This window comes from Buteo buteo, chromosome 15, assembly GCF_964188355.1.
Source record: "Buteo buteo chromosome 15, bButBut1.hap1.1, whole genome shotgun sequence".
In the NCBI taxonomy this organism is placed as follows: Eukaryota; Metazoa; Chordata; class Aves; order Accipitriformes; family Accipitridae; genus Buteo; species Buteo buteo.
Genome location: NC_134185.1, coordinates 4369007 through 4386773, shown reverse-complemented (window position 1 = coordinate 4386773; position 17767 = coordinate 4369007). Strand labels below are relative to the sequence as shown.

At 40.1% G+C, this 17767-nt stretch overlaps 1 protein-coding gene across 2 annotated transcripts in view; it reads right to left on the bottom strand.

Annotated features, from left to right (window-relative positions):
• COL19A1 (collagen type XIX alpha 1 chain) overlaps positions 1–17767 on the bottom strand; it is a 204397-nt gene that overhangs the window by 5575 nt on the left and 181055 nt on the right. For both annotated transcript variants that reach the window (XM_075046427.1, XM_075046428.1), the window contains 8 exons: positions 17506–17550; positions 17335–17397; positions 15717–15752; positions 15517–15561; positions 9868–10038; positions 8863–8929; positions 6874–7029; positions 176–253 (listed from right to left, as the gene is read on the bottom strand). In XM_075046427.1, the coding sequence (XP_074902528.1) occupies positions 176–253; positions 6874–7029; positions 8863–8929; positions 9868–10038; positions 15517–15561; positions 15717–15752; positions 17335–17397; positions 17506–17550 (661 nt within the window). The remainder of the gene's footprint in view (positions 1–175; positions 254–6873; positions 7030–8862; positions 8930–9867; positions 10039–15516; positions 15562–15716; positions 15753–17334; positions 17398–17505; positions 17551–17767) is intronic.

Sequence of the window (17767 nt, the reverse complement as noted above, 5' to 3'; positions counted from 1 at the left end):
CGTCCCTGGCAGTCAGCTGCGTGCCAGCTCCTCCGCGAGAAGGCAGGCGGGTCTGACCTCACGCTACGACCGAGCTCGGGAGGAAAGGCACGGGTCTAAAACCGGCGTGAAAACCAGGAGAAAGGCCTGTTAGTTCATAAATAACAATAGCAGAAATAAATCTGGAGACTTGTACCTTCAGGGCCAGGTGGTCCAGGGTTACCAGGCAGTCCAATTCCAGGCTCGCCTCTTTCCCCTTTCTGTCCTCTATAACCTACACAGAATAAAGACAGGAAAATAAGAGCGTCCTCTTATTATGAACAGTGATCTTGCATATATCTTGTTGACAGGAAATTACCAAGAGAAATGTAACTGGGAAAACACATGCTCGCTTCTTTTTCTGAGACCAGTGGTTTTTTTCTGAGACAGCTCTTATGTTTTTAAGTTCCTTCTGGAAAATATGAGCATCTCTACCAGGAACCGTTGCATCCTCTGCCAGAGGACTCTCGCTGTGTTCACTAGCCGGACCTTTCCCCGAGATTTTAAGTTACCTTCCTGGAGTTCCTCTAATAAAGAACCAAATGTGTATTCTGCTCCAGTGTTACCCGTTCGATGAAGTGACGGAAAGCCCCGACCCAAAGGCCATCCGGGGTCTGAGCAGCCCTTCTCTGATAGCCCACAAACCGAGGGAGATTTCACCCTCTCTGCTCTACAGAAATCTTTACGTCTGCACTTTTTAGACTGTAAACTGGTAGTTCTATGCTTCAATATTCCCCTGTATGTGAGAGAAGACCCACTCCCACTCCAGCATTACACGTGGAATGAGGTGTCTTTAGAGCTCGTGCAGATTTCGGGTTCTAGCATGCAAGACCTACTTTGACCCAAGTGACTGTACGTTATTAACAAGGTGTAATTACTAATTATACTTGGAATATTTGTGTCCATTTTCTTCACAGGCCATAGCTTTGTATTTCTCTAAATAGCCTCCATCTTCTCGGGTGCTGCAACCCTTGATTCTTTTTCCTTAAACTGTTTGTAAGAAGTTTTATTAGTTGGAAGAGCTCTGGCTGCCTTAGAGAACTCATGGCTATCAGTATAACATTTTGCTTAATATTTCAAGTTAAGAATCCATCTACAAATGTACCTTTTCTGTTTAGACCATGTAATTTCTGTAGGACAGGGGATGAAGGCATTTTTAAAGGAACAAGTGTGACACCTGCCACAACGCCTTACTTTAAAAGGGATTATAGGGAAACCTCTTCCCTCCCCAACTCCTCAGACGCTGGCATGTAGGGTGACATACGCTGAAGATTAATTTGCCAACTTCTGGTCACATTTAGAATTAAATTTGTTCTGCTTCAGGGTCCAGTATATTTCCAGTGTCGCGTATGCCATACAGTAAACTTCCTCTTGTGAAGAGCTGTAACTTAGTTTGAATTAAAAGAGAAGAGTCACGGCTGACCAGTCACATAGCGGTACCAATCCACCTGATGTCTCACGAAGATTAATGGGCACTGGCAGATGGATGGCAAAAGTTGTCTTGTCAATGTGCTGCGGTCTATGACAACACTGGTAATTTACAATCCAGAAGGAAACTATTGTAAGTGCTGTGGGTACCAATTCAGGGTTGTTATGACAGACACAACGCAGTAGGAATGGTACACAGAGTATTCAAGCTTTCCGTTAAACACAGGCTCATTATACACTTTGGTAGAAAGTCTATTATCTGTTGCAATCATTCTACGTTTCAAAACAGAGCACCGGTTACCCTACTCTTCTCTCAGCACCCCAACAAGGAAATTACAGTGAGGTGGAAACATTAGAAAATGCATGCAGAGTGACATGCATAACGTAACAAAAGGAAATCAACTGTTTAAAAGCTCACAGAGAAGCAAACTTAGTATTAATCATGCATTCTGGTCACTGAGCTGTGTTAAGCAGAATTGTACAAGGCATATAGGCGCACAAGCTATAAAGACTCAAAAAGGGAATAGGCAGGTGTTTGTACTCAGCTGTGAATCTTGATTTTGCTCTTTAATGACCATAGTAGTATTTACAGCTACATCAAGTTGGTTTGCTCTGAAAATCTTCTGTAACGCATAGTAGTTGCTACTGTTTCAGAAGCTCAATCGTACAACCACAGGATCTAATACATTTCCTATTTATTATATATACCTCTATGGTTCCTAATTTACAATAGATAGTTACAGTATATTTCTCACCACAAACCCAGTTAATTGTAATTTTACAAAGTAGTGCTGCCGCTAATAATTTGTTTTGCATTTCTTTATGTTATGGGGAAAAGCGAGAAATCACCTTTACGATATATCACATTTACAATCTCCATGATAACCATTACTGTAGGTATCCGAGACGTTATAATTGAAAAGGGACTGAGATAGACTGAAAGATTCCAACTTCACTGGAATTCAAGACAATAAGGAAAAAAAAACCCCACAATAGGACAAAGAGCAGCCTGCCAATGCAAATATATGATCCAGGGTAGTGTAAACCATTACTGGCTGTATCTGAATACACATGCAAAGGTGTAGGTTGTACACAGTGGCAGGTAAGTTCTCTTGACACTGAAGTTTAATACAAAAATTCCCAGATACCTTTTCTAAAAATAAGGCTTTATTTAACAGGGTGTAAGCGTATTAGTAAACAGGCCTATATGTAAACAATCCAAACAATGTAATGTGTAATTCTGGCAGGAAAATATTTGATTTTCAATGAGGTATACTTTGCTCAGAAGTAGGGCCATGATTACACTTCTAGAGGATAATATCGCCTTCTCTCTGAGCTTAAAGTGACAAACTCATACACAGTCAAAGGAAAATACACATAAATTGGATTTTGATTTACTGTTTTTAACATAAAGGCACATATAAGATGCTGTCTATTTTTACTGGTAGAATTACAATTCCAGTAAGAGGTACCTGCTTAATTCAAAAGGCGACAGCTTTAGCACAGCCCTTCGCTCGGGTTCCAGAAGTTTTGTTGTGATTTCTGCAACCCAAAAGTCGTGGTATGTAAACATGTACCCAATGTGGGCAGTACGGTACACACTTGTACGTAGCAAGTACGTATTCAAACGGATAAGCTTTCTTCTGCTCACAGATGAGTGACAATAGATAAAATACAGCTCTTGGTTTGGTTCTCTCCGCAAACATCATGGCCAGAAGCATTGCTATTGCAACACCCTCAACTCTACTTGGAAATGACACAAGTTCATGTCTGTGAACTTGGAGGTAAAAAATGCTCTCATTTAAACAGCTCCAGAAGTTATTCCGCCTATATCACAGAGACCCTCTTCCATCCGCATGGATAATGCAGCACCTGAAACTAGCGCGTCAAGTATCTAGAGAAATCTGAGGTTCTTTAATACAAAATAAGAGGCAAACACATTACCACGACAGGGAACAATGACACCGAAGTATCCACTGTGTTTCACTGTGCAAACACTCTGTGTTCTTAAAAGCAAACAACTGCAAAGCAACAGGAAGGGTGCTGAGAGCGAGCCCTCTCATCCAGCCTCCAGTGCATATTCCGAATTCCTTTTGTGTGTTGCAGCCCTCTCAGCTGAGAGGTAGTAGCTGTGTTTGAAACCAAAGTAAACCAGGTTAACTTCACCCTCCACAGCAAAGAACATTTCACAGGACGTAACGCTTGAAAGCAGTGCAGCTATTCAGAAGAGTGACTGTCTCTGGACAACATCCACTATAACGGGTTCCTGATGTCAGCCAAGGTTTCTACATGCTCCCATCACACAATTTAATAATTATAGTGAGAGACACAAATTTTACAACAGAGATTAGCAATAAAGATAAGGAACTTTCACTATTCATCACATGGTATTTGTCTTTCCTGAGCTGTGATGTTTGATTCCTCGAGGCTACCGTGAGTTAGGAGGACCGATAAAACCCCCATTTCCTTAATTTGATGGAAACAGTGAAGTTTAACTAAGATGAAATCTATTTTTCTCTATTGAGAAAAAACCCAATCATACTAACATAAAAGATCTCTGGATTGCAAAATTATCCCAAGGTGCATTTGGTCTAATGGACCAAAATTCACTTATTATAGTTTTAAACATCCAATTAGGTCAGTGGAGTTAAGTGATCTAGCTCCTCTAACACATGACAACAGACTGTTTGCAAAAGGATGACATCGCTATAGCCTGTCTATAAAGTCTTGAAATAAACTTCCTCTTTCTCTACGAGACATTAGCATCCTTTAAAACACATAGAGAGTAAACAAGTTCCTCTGCTCCCCCTTAAGCTGATGCTGTACATTTCATTGGTAACACTGCCTCACAGTATCAGCTTGCTGATGCATATGCCATAGGTTATTTTTTTTTTTTTACATGAAGAAATGTATATATATTAAAAAAATCTTCCAATCGCTATTATATAAAGTCTGTTTAAATACCAATTGCATGTTTCATAATTTAAGTTGCAATTCTTTGTTGTTTTTTGCTTGCATGCTATATTTTTACTGAGACCACCCTATAAAATCAAAATTATTTGTACCTGAACCACTGGTAAGTACCTGAGGTACACTATGAACAACCTTGCTGACGGCCAGCAGGTAGCAGTTCCGGACTTCACTAGGAATGAATGACTCTACGCCCAAGAGCCTAGCAATTCCTTAAATACACTTTTTGAAGACCATGCCTACACTTCCAAAAGTTAGTATCCATGTTTGTGGCTTCTGGGACTAACCTCTACCTATCGGTTTGCTGCACAGAAGGAGGCTCTGGTGGAATCCGGCCAGGTCACACCAGACCAGTTCCCGGGGGTGTCCGGAGGGACCCCTGCGAAGCCGCGGGTGAAGTTAAGCACCTTCCCGGACCCAGAGCGACGCCTGCCTTTCCCGCTGGCCGGCTCCGGCAGGATCGCTGCTCAGTGTGCGGCATCACAAACAGGCTCTGGAGGTGTTCGTAGAGGTCCTGTTAATTGCCCTCCAAAAATATCTACTTTTCGCTGGCTGTACGGGACAAGGGAATGTTTCACTCTGCCAGTCCAGATGTGTATTACAGCACACAGCAAAACCCCGGAGTTGGCAATTTGGGCTACACCCGAGTGAGAAATATAATAAGGGATATCCGTCAGTCAATACCGAATGCATATTATGACTTGGGCGTACGCGCACACAGCATGCTACCTTGATGGTTTCAGCCACACGTGCACGCAACGTGCTTCTCCAAGAAGTCTTGTCTGCTATGTCTTTTATGGCTGAAAATAAGCTGGAATATGGAAGGATACTTTTCAATCTGCTCAGAGATTTGAATTTCTTTTTACTGTCGGCACGAAACAATAACATGCGCAGGCACAAGTGGGAAAGGTGTGAAGGGTATTTGTAAGCGTGCATCTCTCACGGGACTATCTCTTACTCAGAGTGTAAAAAGGAGGCAAGACAAATTTTTGGTTTTCTTTCCTTGGAAGTATGATTTCATATATCTTTTGATGTATCAGAAAAGTAAATGTTTCTCACTTAGCTTACCTTTTCCTAATCAAAAAGGAGTATTGAGCATATCAGTAAAATAAATGGAAAATCTGCATACATGGGGCACTACTTTTAGTTAAGCATAAGGCATGAAAAAGCAGCTTTTTTTTTTTTTAGGGTGTTTTGTTTTGTTTTTTTTTTTATTTTCAAGCATAGCTATCATCTTTACTCTTGATGCTCACTAGCTGGAAATGAAGCCTAGGACAACGTTCCACTTCCCAGAAGCATCTGAGACTATCCACCACATACATCATCATTGAACAATCTGGCACTGACATTGAAGTTGTTTACAGTGATCTGAATATTTAGGTAATGATGAAGTCAGTGTTGTAAGATTCTAAGCCTTTTATTGTTTTCCTTGATCCTTTTTTCTTGTTCTTCTCATTCTGAGCTCATCACATTTTTCAAGCTTCTGTCAGGGGTTTGCGCTTATCAATGTTAGTAAGTCTTTATTCTTCTGATAGCTTTAGGATCCACACATCTTCAGCTTTGCTCTCATGTTCTTCATTCCAGTCTGACTTGCTCTGACTCCAGAGCAGACCAAACTAACAAAAGATAATAGAGAACTACCTCCAGATAAACTGCAAATTACATATTACCCACCCACAAAATATTATTAATTGATAAATTCTTTTTTCCTTTTATTCTGTTCTCCTCTTCCTTTTAATCTCGGAGAGGCTGACTCTACAGTAGAGCGCAGCTACAATGAGCCTGGGTCCCTTGAAGCTAATTTTGCAGTGAAAGACAGTTCAGTGAACCGAGAACCCTATACTGTCCAAATGCATTGCAATGTACAAATTACCGTTTGGGGTTTAGTGAAAAGCCGATTACTCTGAAACTGATTTGTGAAAATAGATTACTTCACTGTAAAAAGAATTCACGTGGTAATATTTCAGTTTTCACTGCTTCTTAAAGAATAATATTTGCCCTCAGTTTTTCCTCCCCTCTGCTGTCTCAGGATCAGAGCTGAAAGCACTCAGACTTGGAGATGTAATTTTGGTTCTGAAATAAGATGGTCTCTCAATATCGAACAGGATTGAAATAGTTACATTAGAGTGCTGGCATAGTTTTTCTTCCTTGTTAAAGTATTTTGGAGAAAAAAATAACTGCTACAGTAGTCTAGATATCTGTCAGCTTTAGATATCTGTCAGTAATTAACTTTATCACTTATTAGAATAAAATGCACTGATTAGGAGTTTTTAATCAGTAAAATCCACACATTTACTATGGGTTAATACTTAGATCTAGTCTGGAAAAACATAAGTACAGTTTTAAAAGTTAATTATTAGGAAGCTAGATAGGTAATCCTGGCTTATTTAACAATTATTAGCAGGTGTATAAAGATTTCAAGATACAATTCATGGAAACATTTTTTGGAATTCCTACCTTGAATTCCACGATCTCCTGGTGGCCCTGGCAAACCATCCTTTCCTGGTGGCCCTGGTAACCCATCTTTTCCTGGGGGCCCTGGTTTTCCATGAGCTTGGGAGGCAAGCATTGCAGCAGGCAGCTTCAGCTGGGACACAAACTGAGCCATCCTTTCTTCATTAACAAAGGACATGAGAAAAAGTGGGTAAGAAATCTGCTAGCAGAGGATGGGAAAATAAATAAACCCCTAAGCCCCAGCTAAAGTAAGTTTCTGGACGTAAGGTGTTTAATCCATCTAAATGTCAAGGTATTAAATGCTCCTAGAAGTACTGAGGCCTTCTTTGAAATAATCTGAACGAATTTGTACCAAAATTTCTATTACTACTCTCTTTTACTAATGTATTCCAAATGACTTCTGACTCCTGTTCATGGAAGTACTTAAAATACATGAACACGGAATAATTAGTAATTAACACCCCTATGAAGGGCTACCTTACACGTTTGGAACTCATATTACGTTGCAGAGTAGAGCTTAAGTACCACGAACAGTTCTTGGAATGTGCTGAAACCCTCGAAACAGCTGTGAAAAAACCTGTAAGTGCTCAGCAAACATTATTAATTGCAGAGATTTCAGCATGAACTGGTGGAATAAAGTGCATTTGGTAACATTTCAGTGTTCCTCAGAGGTAGACAAAATAGGTACTAACCTTGAATCTCTCTCATTTATACTGGATTAAAAAACTTAACTAAGGATTCCACAATTTAGCAGGTATTTACTGTGGTGGAGTTTTAAGATTAAAGATTAAAGAGAAGAGTGGGCATCAAACAAAAAATTAGCAAGGTGATAGAAAATAGGCAAAGTGAAACAAGCCAAAAATACAAGATCTGTGGGAACGCTAGTGAGGTGTAGAAAACTGAACAGCTGTAAAGACAAAAACCAATATTCGCTGTAGGCAGACACCTTTTAACACTTCCTTTTTATGCATAGACTAAATACTTTTCCCATTCAAATGGAATGGTAACAAGGAGATAACTTCAGCAAACAAACTGCTCTGAAATACATAGTAGGTTAAACTCCTAAGGAGTAGCAGTCTGGGGAAGGGTGAAAATACACAAAATGATAGCCTTGTTATAAAGTGAAAAACTGCCTGAAGAGTTTAAAAAGTCTCAAGCTTTACATGACTTCTTTTATTCCTAAAAGAGGAAAGGTTTTGTATCCACAAATACTCATGACAAAATAGCTAAGCACATTGCAGACATAAGAAATGCATTTTGCAATGGAAGAGAAGCTACTGTTAAGAGGTGTTCGAGCAGAAGCTTGTTTCAGACACCTACCTGAGTCACTGCTTTTCAACCCTGACTAAGAAAAGGCTGGGGAAGAAAAATATTTCCTTTTCAGAGTAAGGACACACCTAAGAACGCTTACATAGTACAAAGGCTTTGACTGAATCTGGTACTCGCCTAAAACTGTGCCAGAAGATGGTGGTCTGCAAGGGAGCTTTGGAGCCTAGCAGGGATGTTTGGTGCAAAGGCACAGCAGTTTAGACCTGCGTGGCTGAAAGCTGTCAAGCCTTTCTCTCATTTAGATAGTCATCCACTAAGTGGCCAAAATAATTAGGTATTTCTATTGTCTCCACTTTAATAAATCTTTAATGTCTTAATGATATGTTGTAGATACATACGTATCTGCAAAAATATATGACATATGTATCTACAGTGATAGATGCATGTGTTTGCTATTACGATTTGGAACAAACTGCCTTTTAATGCTAGTCTTTTACATAAGGAAATGCTCTGGTTAACAGATACTATAATATAATTACGTTCAAACAATTATAAATGAAGTAGACTTAAACAGCAGTTAAGTACAGCTGCAGCAACAAGGCAGCTGCTAAGTCCAACATAAGATGACATGTAAAGAAATGTATATAAAGGCTGTAGGGATATAAAACATTTAGAACAGAATTTAAGATTTACGCTTAGTTGTATAATACTTCATTTTCTTACCTTCAAAAACCTTAAGAACCTCTTGTTTGATATAATTTTTTATTTCTTCAAGTGAAACTGTATCAGCCTGATGAGGAAAAAAAAGGTGATATGTATCAGAAGAAACATACCAAGGGCATTGTGTGATGCTACAAAAATAAAAAAATGTTGAAATTAGCATTAAAAATGTAAAGCTTTCACCAAAAATTAAATATTTTAATATATTTGTGTTATCTACTTAACTGCAAAGGCCATTTTATTGCAAACACATTACAATATTATAAAGACCACTAATACCATGAAGTGGAAGAGGCCCTCCCAACTGTCAAGATGATCAGCACATTATATGTATGGAAATAATTTGTGTAAGACAGTTGAGGCTGTCCAGTGACACCGCTATGCTTTACTTGCCTTTTGCACAGCACTTCCCAACTTCTCATCCCCTCTAGGGACTAACTACGTTGATGCAGAGCCGACCAACTGGAACTGCACTGCAGGACCAATTACTTCACTGGAAAAGTTTTTTAGAGCTTTACTCTATCTGACTGAGGGTATAAAGACCCTGTAACATGGATGTGTGCCTGTGCGCACAGGGAGACAAACCAAGATATCTACAGCTGACGGGCAGCATTTCATTGTCTTTTGAAATGCTGATTTCCCTTTTATTGAGAATAATTTTGGCTGACTCCTTTTCTTTCTCAGTTGCAAAGACTTATACTTTAGCCCTTAAGCTTATGAAAAATGAAAATGAACAGTACTGAGTAGCCATACTGATTTGTCAGGAGCTAATGAAATAAATAATTAAAGTTTATCCATAGCATATGTTTAAAAAAGAATTTAAAAGTATCTGTTTGATCACCTGGATATATTTTTTCCACCTCTTAACTGAACACTGAAATTCTCCCAGAGCTATCTTAGTTTTTTTGCTACTGTGGCATTCCTCAGTTGAATTTCCACTGCTCAGCACATGCCACCTTCATGTCGTCTGAATTCACAAGCAACCAAGGAAAATCTGTATTTACTTACTGGAAACCCTGGGGGTCCTGGTGAACCCGGGGGACCTTGATGACCTGGTGATCCTGGATAGCCTCTGTCTCCTGGTGGCCCAATAGGACCCACATCCCCCTTTTCTCCTGATGGGCCAGGTTTCCCTCGTTCGCCTTGTGGACCTCTGTCCCCTGGAATACCCTGGTCTCCCTGTGTAAAATAAAAGCAGAAAGAAAACCATTGCACACAGTGGAACAAAGTAGGAAGAGTCACCCATGCACGCTAAAGAGAAAATTCTTCCCTGTTCAGAAATAAATGTTTATGAGTCATGCAGGGAAGCTGATTTTACAGGCTAACCCTCGTCTCTGAAAACACAGGAAGTAACGCTTTGTTTTCTTACATATTTAATGTTGAAGTCAATGACAAAAAAATAATAGCTTGACTCTGGAACCCACTTTTCAAGGACAGAATCTGGGTGCAGAAAGTTTATAGCCCTTATCCAAGGATCTAGAAAAGTCAAATACAGCATAGGCAGAATTTAGGTGCTCAAATTCCCCCAGGCACAAGGCATCAGGCTTTTTTCTGTAACTTTCCCTAGAAGCCTAATATTTTATTTCTGTGTGTACACAAGATTTCAGTTAATCAAAGAAACAACAAACACACAAATCTATATATAATAAGTGAACTCCTTGCAAGAAAATAAATTGAAGGTCAATGTTCCAGCCAGCACAGCTTCCATCATGGCTGAAATGGCATTTAAATTTGTTTTATTTATAAGGAATGAAATCTTTTAGAGTGACTTAATGTATTAGCTATTAGTTCAGTGAACTACAGCTGTGGAGCAGAGCGGCACAAGTCACACGTTCAGATGGTAAATGAACAGCTGGCAGTTCTTAAGGGTCACTGACTACCCTTGTTGCATCGGTTAAGCTAATTTTAGGCTCCTCCATAAGCAGCAAACAGCACCAAGAACTGACTACATCTTTACTAGATAAATTCAGAATCTACATTTATGAAGGGTGAATGAATGGAATTAATTGCATCCTTAATCTACAGCAAGTGCTGGTAAATTGTATTCAGATCTGAAACATCAGTGACTGATAAACCAATAAAAGTGTAGTTACATTCTTAAGTCATATTTACATGACATGTAAAGATTGAAAAAGAAAGAAGGTACGGTAAGGATGCAAGTAGGAGGTTGTATACCATTTTTATCACCTATCTGTCCTCCAATCTGTATGATTTCCAGTGAGTTAGAGCTTATTACTGACTATAACTAAGCTTCATTACAAAGACCACTGTAACCTGTAATGTTTTATTACATTAACTGAAACCATAATGCATTCCCAACTGGAGTTTAAATTGCCCTCAGTAAGAGCGCAGAAGCTCTGAACTCTGAAAGTCTATCACAAGAAAAAAACCCCAAGTAGCAAAATCTGAGACCTCACCATCTCACACCAGTAATTTTAAGCTCTGTGGTGGGTTGACCTTGGCTGCCTGTCAGGTACTCACCGAGCTGCTCTCTCACTCCTCAGCAAGATGGGGGAAAAGATGAGATGAAAAGCTTGTGAGTCAAGATAAGGACAGGGAGGATCACTCACCAGTTACCGTTAGGGGAAAACGGACTGAGCTCTGGGAAAATTAATTTAATTTATTGCGAATTAATAACAGAGCAGGATAGTGAGACCTTCTGCTCGACCCACCCCCTTTCCTCCCAGGCTCAACTTCACTTCTCACTCTTCTACCTCCTCCTCCTGAGTGGTGCAGAAGGATGGGGAACGTGGGTTGCAGTCAGTCCTTGATGCTTCATCTCTGCTGCTCCTTCCTTCTCACATTCTTCTCCTGCTCCAGCATGGAGTCCTTCCCACGGGCTGCAGTTCTTCACAAACTTCTCCAGCGTGGGTCCCTCCCATGGGCTGCAGTCCTTCAGGCACAGACTGCTCCAGCGTGGGTCCCCCGCGGGGTCGCAAGTCCTGCCAGCAAACCTGCTCCAGCGTGGGCTCCTCTCTCCACAGATCTGCAGGTCCTGCTGGGAGCCTGCTCCAGCGCAGGCTTCCCACGGGGTCACAGCCTCCTTCGGGCATCCCCCTGCTCCGGCGTGGGCTCCTCTCTCCCCGGGCTGCAGGTGGAGATCTGCTCCCCCTGGACCTCCCTGTGCTGCAGGGGGACAGCCTGCCTCACCGTGGTCTTCATCACCACGGGCTGCAGGGGAATCTCTGCTCCGGCGCCTGGAGCACCTCCTGCCCTCCTTCTGCACTGACCTGGGGGGCTGCAGGGCTGGGGTTCTCATGTTTTCTCACTCCTGTCTCCCAGCTGTTGCACAGCATTTTTTATCCTTTCTATCACACAGGCAGTACCAACATCACTCATGGGCTCAGCTTTGGCCAGCAGCAGGTTCATCTTGGAGCCGGCTGGAATTGGCTCTGTCCGACAGGGGGGCAGCTCCTGGTGTCTTCTCACAGAAGCCACCCCTGCAGCCCCCATTACCAGAACCTTGCCACGTTAACCTGATACAACCTGTCAAACTGCTAACACGATCACATAGTCAGGGAAGCCAGCGTGACATGGAAACAATCCCAGTGTGGTTATGTTTATTGTGTTTCTCTTAAAAGACCAAACCTGTCGATATTGCAGACACCTGATTTCCAGTTTTAGTTTCTGGACATTAATACTTTGGGCAAAACTCTAAATATGCAGCATATGAATGATTTCCAACAAACAGAGCTAATTTAGTTAATCAGTAGAAAAAAGACAAGATATGATGTGATACCCAAAAGACACCTGTAACCTTTGTCAAAGACTCAGATTTTCAACAGTCAATGGGAGCAGGAGAGGCAGCATATGTGCATTGGGGGAACTGGAAGTGTACTGTTCTGATGGAAGAGGCATACTTTTTCACGTTTCTATAAATTTTAAGCTTTACAAGAAAAAGTGTTCTGTCCTGCATACAGCTATTGTATCAGGACGTGTATTGCAACACCTCGAGAAATTCCGGGCAGAGGAAGGATTCTGACTGAGAAGCAGAACTTTTGTAGCCTGAAGGGAAGGGTCTCTTTCCTGGCCTTAAAGTTTTTGCTTCCATCCTCCATCTCCCACTTCACTCACAGCAACCTGAAACATTATAAAATTGAAGAACAACTCCTGTTCTACCAATATGCTATTGCAAAAATTGAAAGAGATATAGCCTTTAATATAATTTTTAGTTTAGTCACTTTTTTGGAGACTGAAGTCCAGTATAGGGAGCCCCTGAACACACCATTTTTTATGATAGTGCTTTCAAACGAGAGCATACACACATGCATGCACTTGAATATATAAAAAAAGCTGTCTGAAGATTCACTATACTTACAAGAAGCCTTCATTAAAAACCTACTTAAGGCATACATATACACATAAAATTTCTCAGCTTTATAACCCTGCAGAGTAGGTATAGATAGCTATTCTACTAGAAATAAAGAAAAATGCAGGTTTGTCTAAGACCATGGTGCTATGGCAGTGTGAAGCTGATCCTGGAATTGCTTTTATTCTAAACCATTCCCATTTTACAGGCTGCCAATGTGTAGGAGGCAGATCAAATACTACAGCCACTTTTCAAACAAGCTTTTTTTTTAACTGCCTCCAGTGTTTTCTTTGTGTTTGGAAGAAGCTCCTTGCAAAAATTCATAAAACTAGCTCATATCTCCCTCCAGATTCCTCTTTAAACTCTCCTTTGCTATGAATTCTACAAAAACCAGGGTAGGACATTTGCATTTTGCTGTCTCTGCCTACGGTGTTGATTTATTCAGTCCTCCTCCTTTCTAGCATTCTCCCATCTCTCGCATTTTATTTTGTACTAAATTCTGTGCAGAAAGAACTATTGTTTTGCCTGGGTTTCTACATGGTCTAGTCCAGCAGGCTCTCGGTCTGTGATCAAGGTATGCAGGTAATAGCAATAAATGAGCCAGCCACCAGGACTTTAATCTGTTGTTGAAATGACTTGAAAGGCGTATTTCTGATTGTTATAAAACACATGTTTTCAACTGATTTGTCACTCAGGTTTATAAAGTAGTAATAACAGCAGCATTTAGTCACTCAAAGGATGTGTAAGATTATTTCAGCCCAGGTGACTTCTTCCTTCCTAAAATGAATTCTACAAAGATGTATTTATATTAGATGTGAAAATCTCAAGAGTTTTATTCTGTCCTTCCAATTTTGATGCTTCTCTTTTCTGTAATTGCAACAGCTGGTCTCAAACCGGAGTATGCTGTACAGCGGTAATAATAATGGCTGCAAGAAAACCTTGACTTTGTGTTATTTTCTGTAATCATTGCAATCTCTCTCACAGATGCAGGTCTGTAATACCTGATCCAGAGGAAAAAAAAAAAAAATCAACTCCAACTCCCCCACGGATCTCTTCTCTGAAATGCAGACTTCTGCTGTGTATTTTGCTGTTATTTCTTAGGCAGATCTCTCCTTGTTTTCAACAAACTTTTTCTGTTCCTGCAGAATTGTAAGGAACAACTGACAGCTTTCTGAAAACTGCATTCAGATACTGCATTGGGCACATTTGTAACTTTTCTGTTATAAAAGGTTGCGAGAGATTTTGATTATCACTTGAGACAAAAATACTTCTGGAAATGGATTTATTTTTAAACATGTATCTCTATATTTCTTTTACTTACACTATATGTGTGTACACATATATTTATACACATACATACTATTTATACATGTATATCTATATACTTGTTTATTTTACTCTGTACAGAGGGATCTAGATCATGACATGTTTGCCAGTGACCCCAGAAGTGAGAGCAGATTCAGGCATCTGTGACCTCTCCGAGAACAAGCGTATGTCCCTATTTACATCTACAGCTGCATGTCAAGGCTGAGTGCGTAAAGCAGTACCCAGGAGGTGGTACAATAAGAAGGTTCTTACATTTTATTTGGGTCCTTAAAGGCCAAAACAGAACATTCCAAACCGCTAATTTTTGTAAGGGACAATTATTGTAATAGCGGTTAAAACCTCATGTCTCCTCAGTGTCATAAAGCAGGATTTCCTTTTCCAGATTACATAGGGAGGTGTTCTTCTGATTCATCAGGTAAATGTGGTATCAATTGGATTGGGACATCAGGGCTTTAGCAACGTTATAATAGGAGAAGAGTGTGCGCTAGGATTTTCTTTGCTCTAGCAAAATAAAGATCATCTCTCACCTTCCGTAATGATTCCTGTGCACTATGATCTTGTTACCATGAACAGAACTGTCTAAATATTTTGGGAAGCAGTAAGGTATTGCATTGGCATTCCTGCTGCCGAAGTGTAACAAGCTTGTTTTATATAAAACATGATTTGTGCTTGTGAGATACAAGGATCCCAGGGGTGACGATGGGGCAAGTTTTATAGCTCTTGCAAAGTCTGACAACCAGCTTCACAACAGGATTAGCTACTTTCCAATTTTCAACCTATTGATCAATTTACACTGTCCAGGCCAACTCTGTTAGAAAGTCTATAAAATGTGTTTGTCCTCTAACTGCAGAAGCCGATTCAATTCTAATTCCTTAAAGTGGCGTCTAGGACTAAACCTCTTAGCTGTCTAAGACTGCTAGAAGTTCACAGAGAATTAATTTCTTACTTTTGCCTGTAAATTATGCGCTGATGAGGTGCTTAGATGCTCAGTAAAAAGAAAGTTATTAAAACAAGGGACTTACACGTTCTCCTTTGGGTCCTCTGTCTCCTGGTCTCCCCACAGCACCCTGAAAAATTGTTGATGAAAAAAGATACACATGTCACTTAAAGGCTTTTTTGTACATTCATCTGTTAGCAGAACTGAAAGCAACTACCTAGGATAAACAGCTATGGTATCTGTGAAGAATAAAATACACTAGTATGCAAAAGCATGTTTTCCTACCGGAGGACCTGGCAATCCATCTTTTCCATTGGTTCCCTATAAAAAAAAAACCCAAACAATTTTTTAATAAATATGCTCATGTATACGCATTTTAAAAATATAAAGTGTAAAGCTCCATGTTTAGTGCTGGTACCAGTACATATTCTGCAGCTGCAGAGGCAGCAGTTTATGTGGTTACAATATGGAAATACTCACAAATAGTCTTGAGACATGTGAAATAACAGAGCTCAGAGCGATACTGAACTGCAAGCACATTAAATCTGAGCTGAGAGCAGAGCAAAAAAAAAAATCTTTGGCGTCAAGATGTGCATCAACTTTAATGAGCACACAACTTTAAATGACAAGTTATACAGAAATTCTGCAAATGTGGACCTGTACATGCACTTTTCCAGTCCCAGCTAGTCACTATACAACCATAGAAGAGATTTCTCTTATTCTAGATATTAGCCCTGATGCCCTATTACCCTTCTGCTGTTACAGAGATTATGCCTTAATAGTAAGGGGCCAGATCCATTCTTTGGTCCTTAGGACTTGTGGCACGGCACAGCTTCAGCCTCCTGGGCTAAACGTATTTCTTTCCCAAAAGAGGGTGGCCTCATTCATGCCACCTGCTGGAAGCAGTCCCAGGCCCACATTTCCCCCCCAGACTGGAATGTAGCGTTATCTGAGAGTCCTAGTTGGGCCAAAATAACGTCAGAGAATATGTTAACAATCGCACAAGGCCAGATAATTGCAAGATAGATGCTCTGGCAGTGTTTAATTTACTAGGATATACATGGATCTGCATATGCAGCAAACTCACTGCTATTTCACTGAGTGAGAAAGAAGGACTTGCATGACCAAAGACATCAGGAATATTTCCTTCCCTCTCATACTGCAATGTGGAGTTTTGCACAGATTAGGCACCTTGGGCCAATTTGCTGCTGAAGTTACAGAAATTGTGTCTTCTTTCAAGACAGAAGCGTAATATGGAGATGTGCTAACAAACTGAAACGGTCTGCTTCTCATGTTCGTCCCCAAAACACCAAGCTTCGGGGGAGATAATGAGTTCTGCACTATCTGAGCTGAACCACTTCTAGAATATAAACTAGGTTGTTTTAAACCAGCTCAGACAGTGCTGACTACACTGCTGTCACACTTTTATTAAATAAAGAGGTCAGATTAGACATATCCTAAGTGAACAGTAAATGCTTCAGCTGCAGTGTTGCATCACCCATATACAGAAGAGTTACGAAGTTTATTCAGTCATGAAGCACACGCTTCTCTATCTAAACTGAAATACAGAACGTATTTTCTCACCCCATCCTTTATAGACTGTGTTGAGTGTCTGGGTTAATATTCTCCTTCTGAAAAAATACGAGAGGATCCTTTATGCCAACAGGAACCAAAGGACCCTCATAAGACCTTTAAAGGCAACATCTCAGTAACATTAACTATTAAAATGTCACAATACCAGGAATTTTTGCCTGGTTAATATTGAGCACTGTAGCTCTAAGTATTCTTCAGATGTTACCTAGCCTAACACAAAGCAGGATGTAATCTCATTTCTTTTGTAACTTTTGATAAACTAAGACGCATCCTTTTGTAATGAACATATATTCAGTATAAAATTGCTTACTGGTTTTCCTTGTGGCCCTTCTGGCCCCGGGAAGCCTATATCTCCTATAGGTCCTCTTTCACCCTAAGAAAGAAGATGACACACATATAAATCTGCATGTAAAATCTTGCATTCAGTGTTTGAAATATTTGTGTATTATCATAAGAATCCAGAACTCAAATCTGTACTTACAGGTTCCCCTGGCATCCCTGGGGACCCTGGAGATCCTGGCTTTCCCTGCAAAAAGAGAAAATTACAAATTCAAAGAACTAGGAAGCAAAACATAATTTCTCTTTAGTAAAAAAAAAAAAAAAAAAAAGAAAGGATATATATTTGAGTGAAATATTCATGTTACTGTTCATTAAATGCTTTAAGTAAGAAAAAAGAAATATTTTACCAGATTTCTTTAGTATTTGTGCCATGTTAATCTGGCTTTTGTGTACAACATAACTCA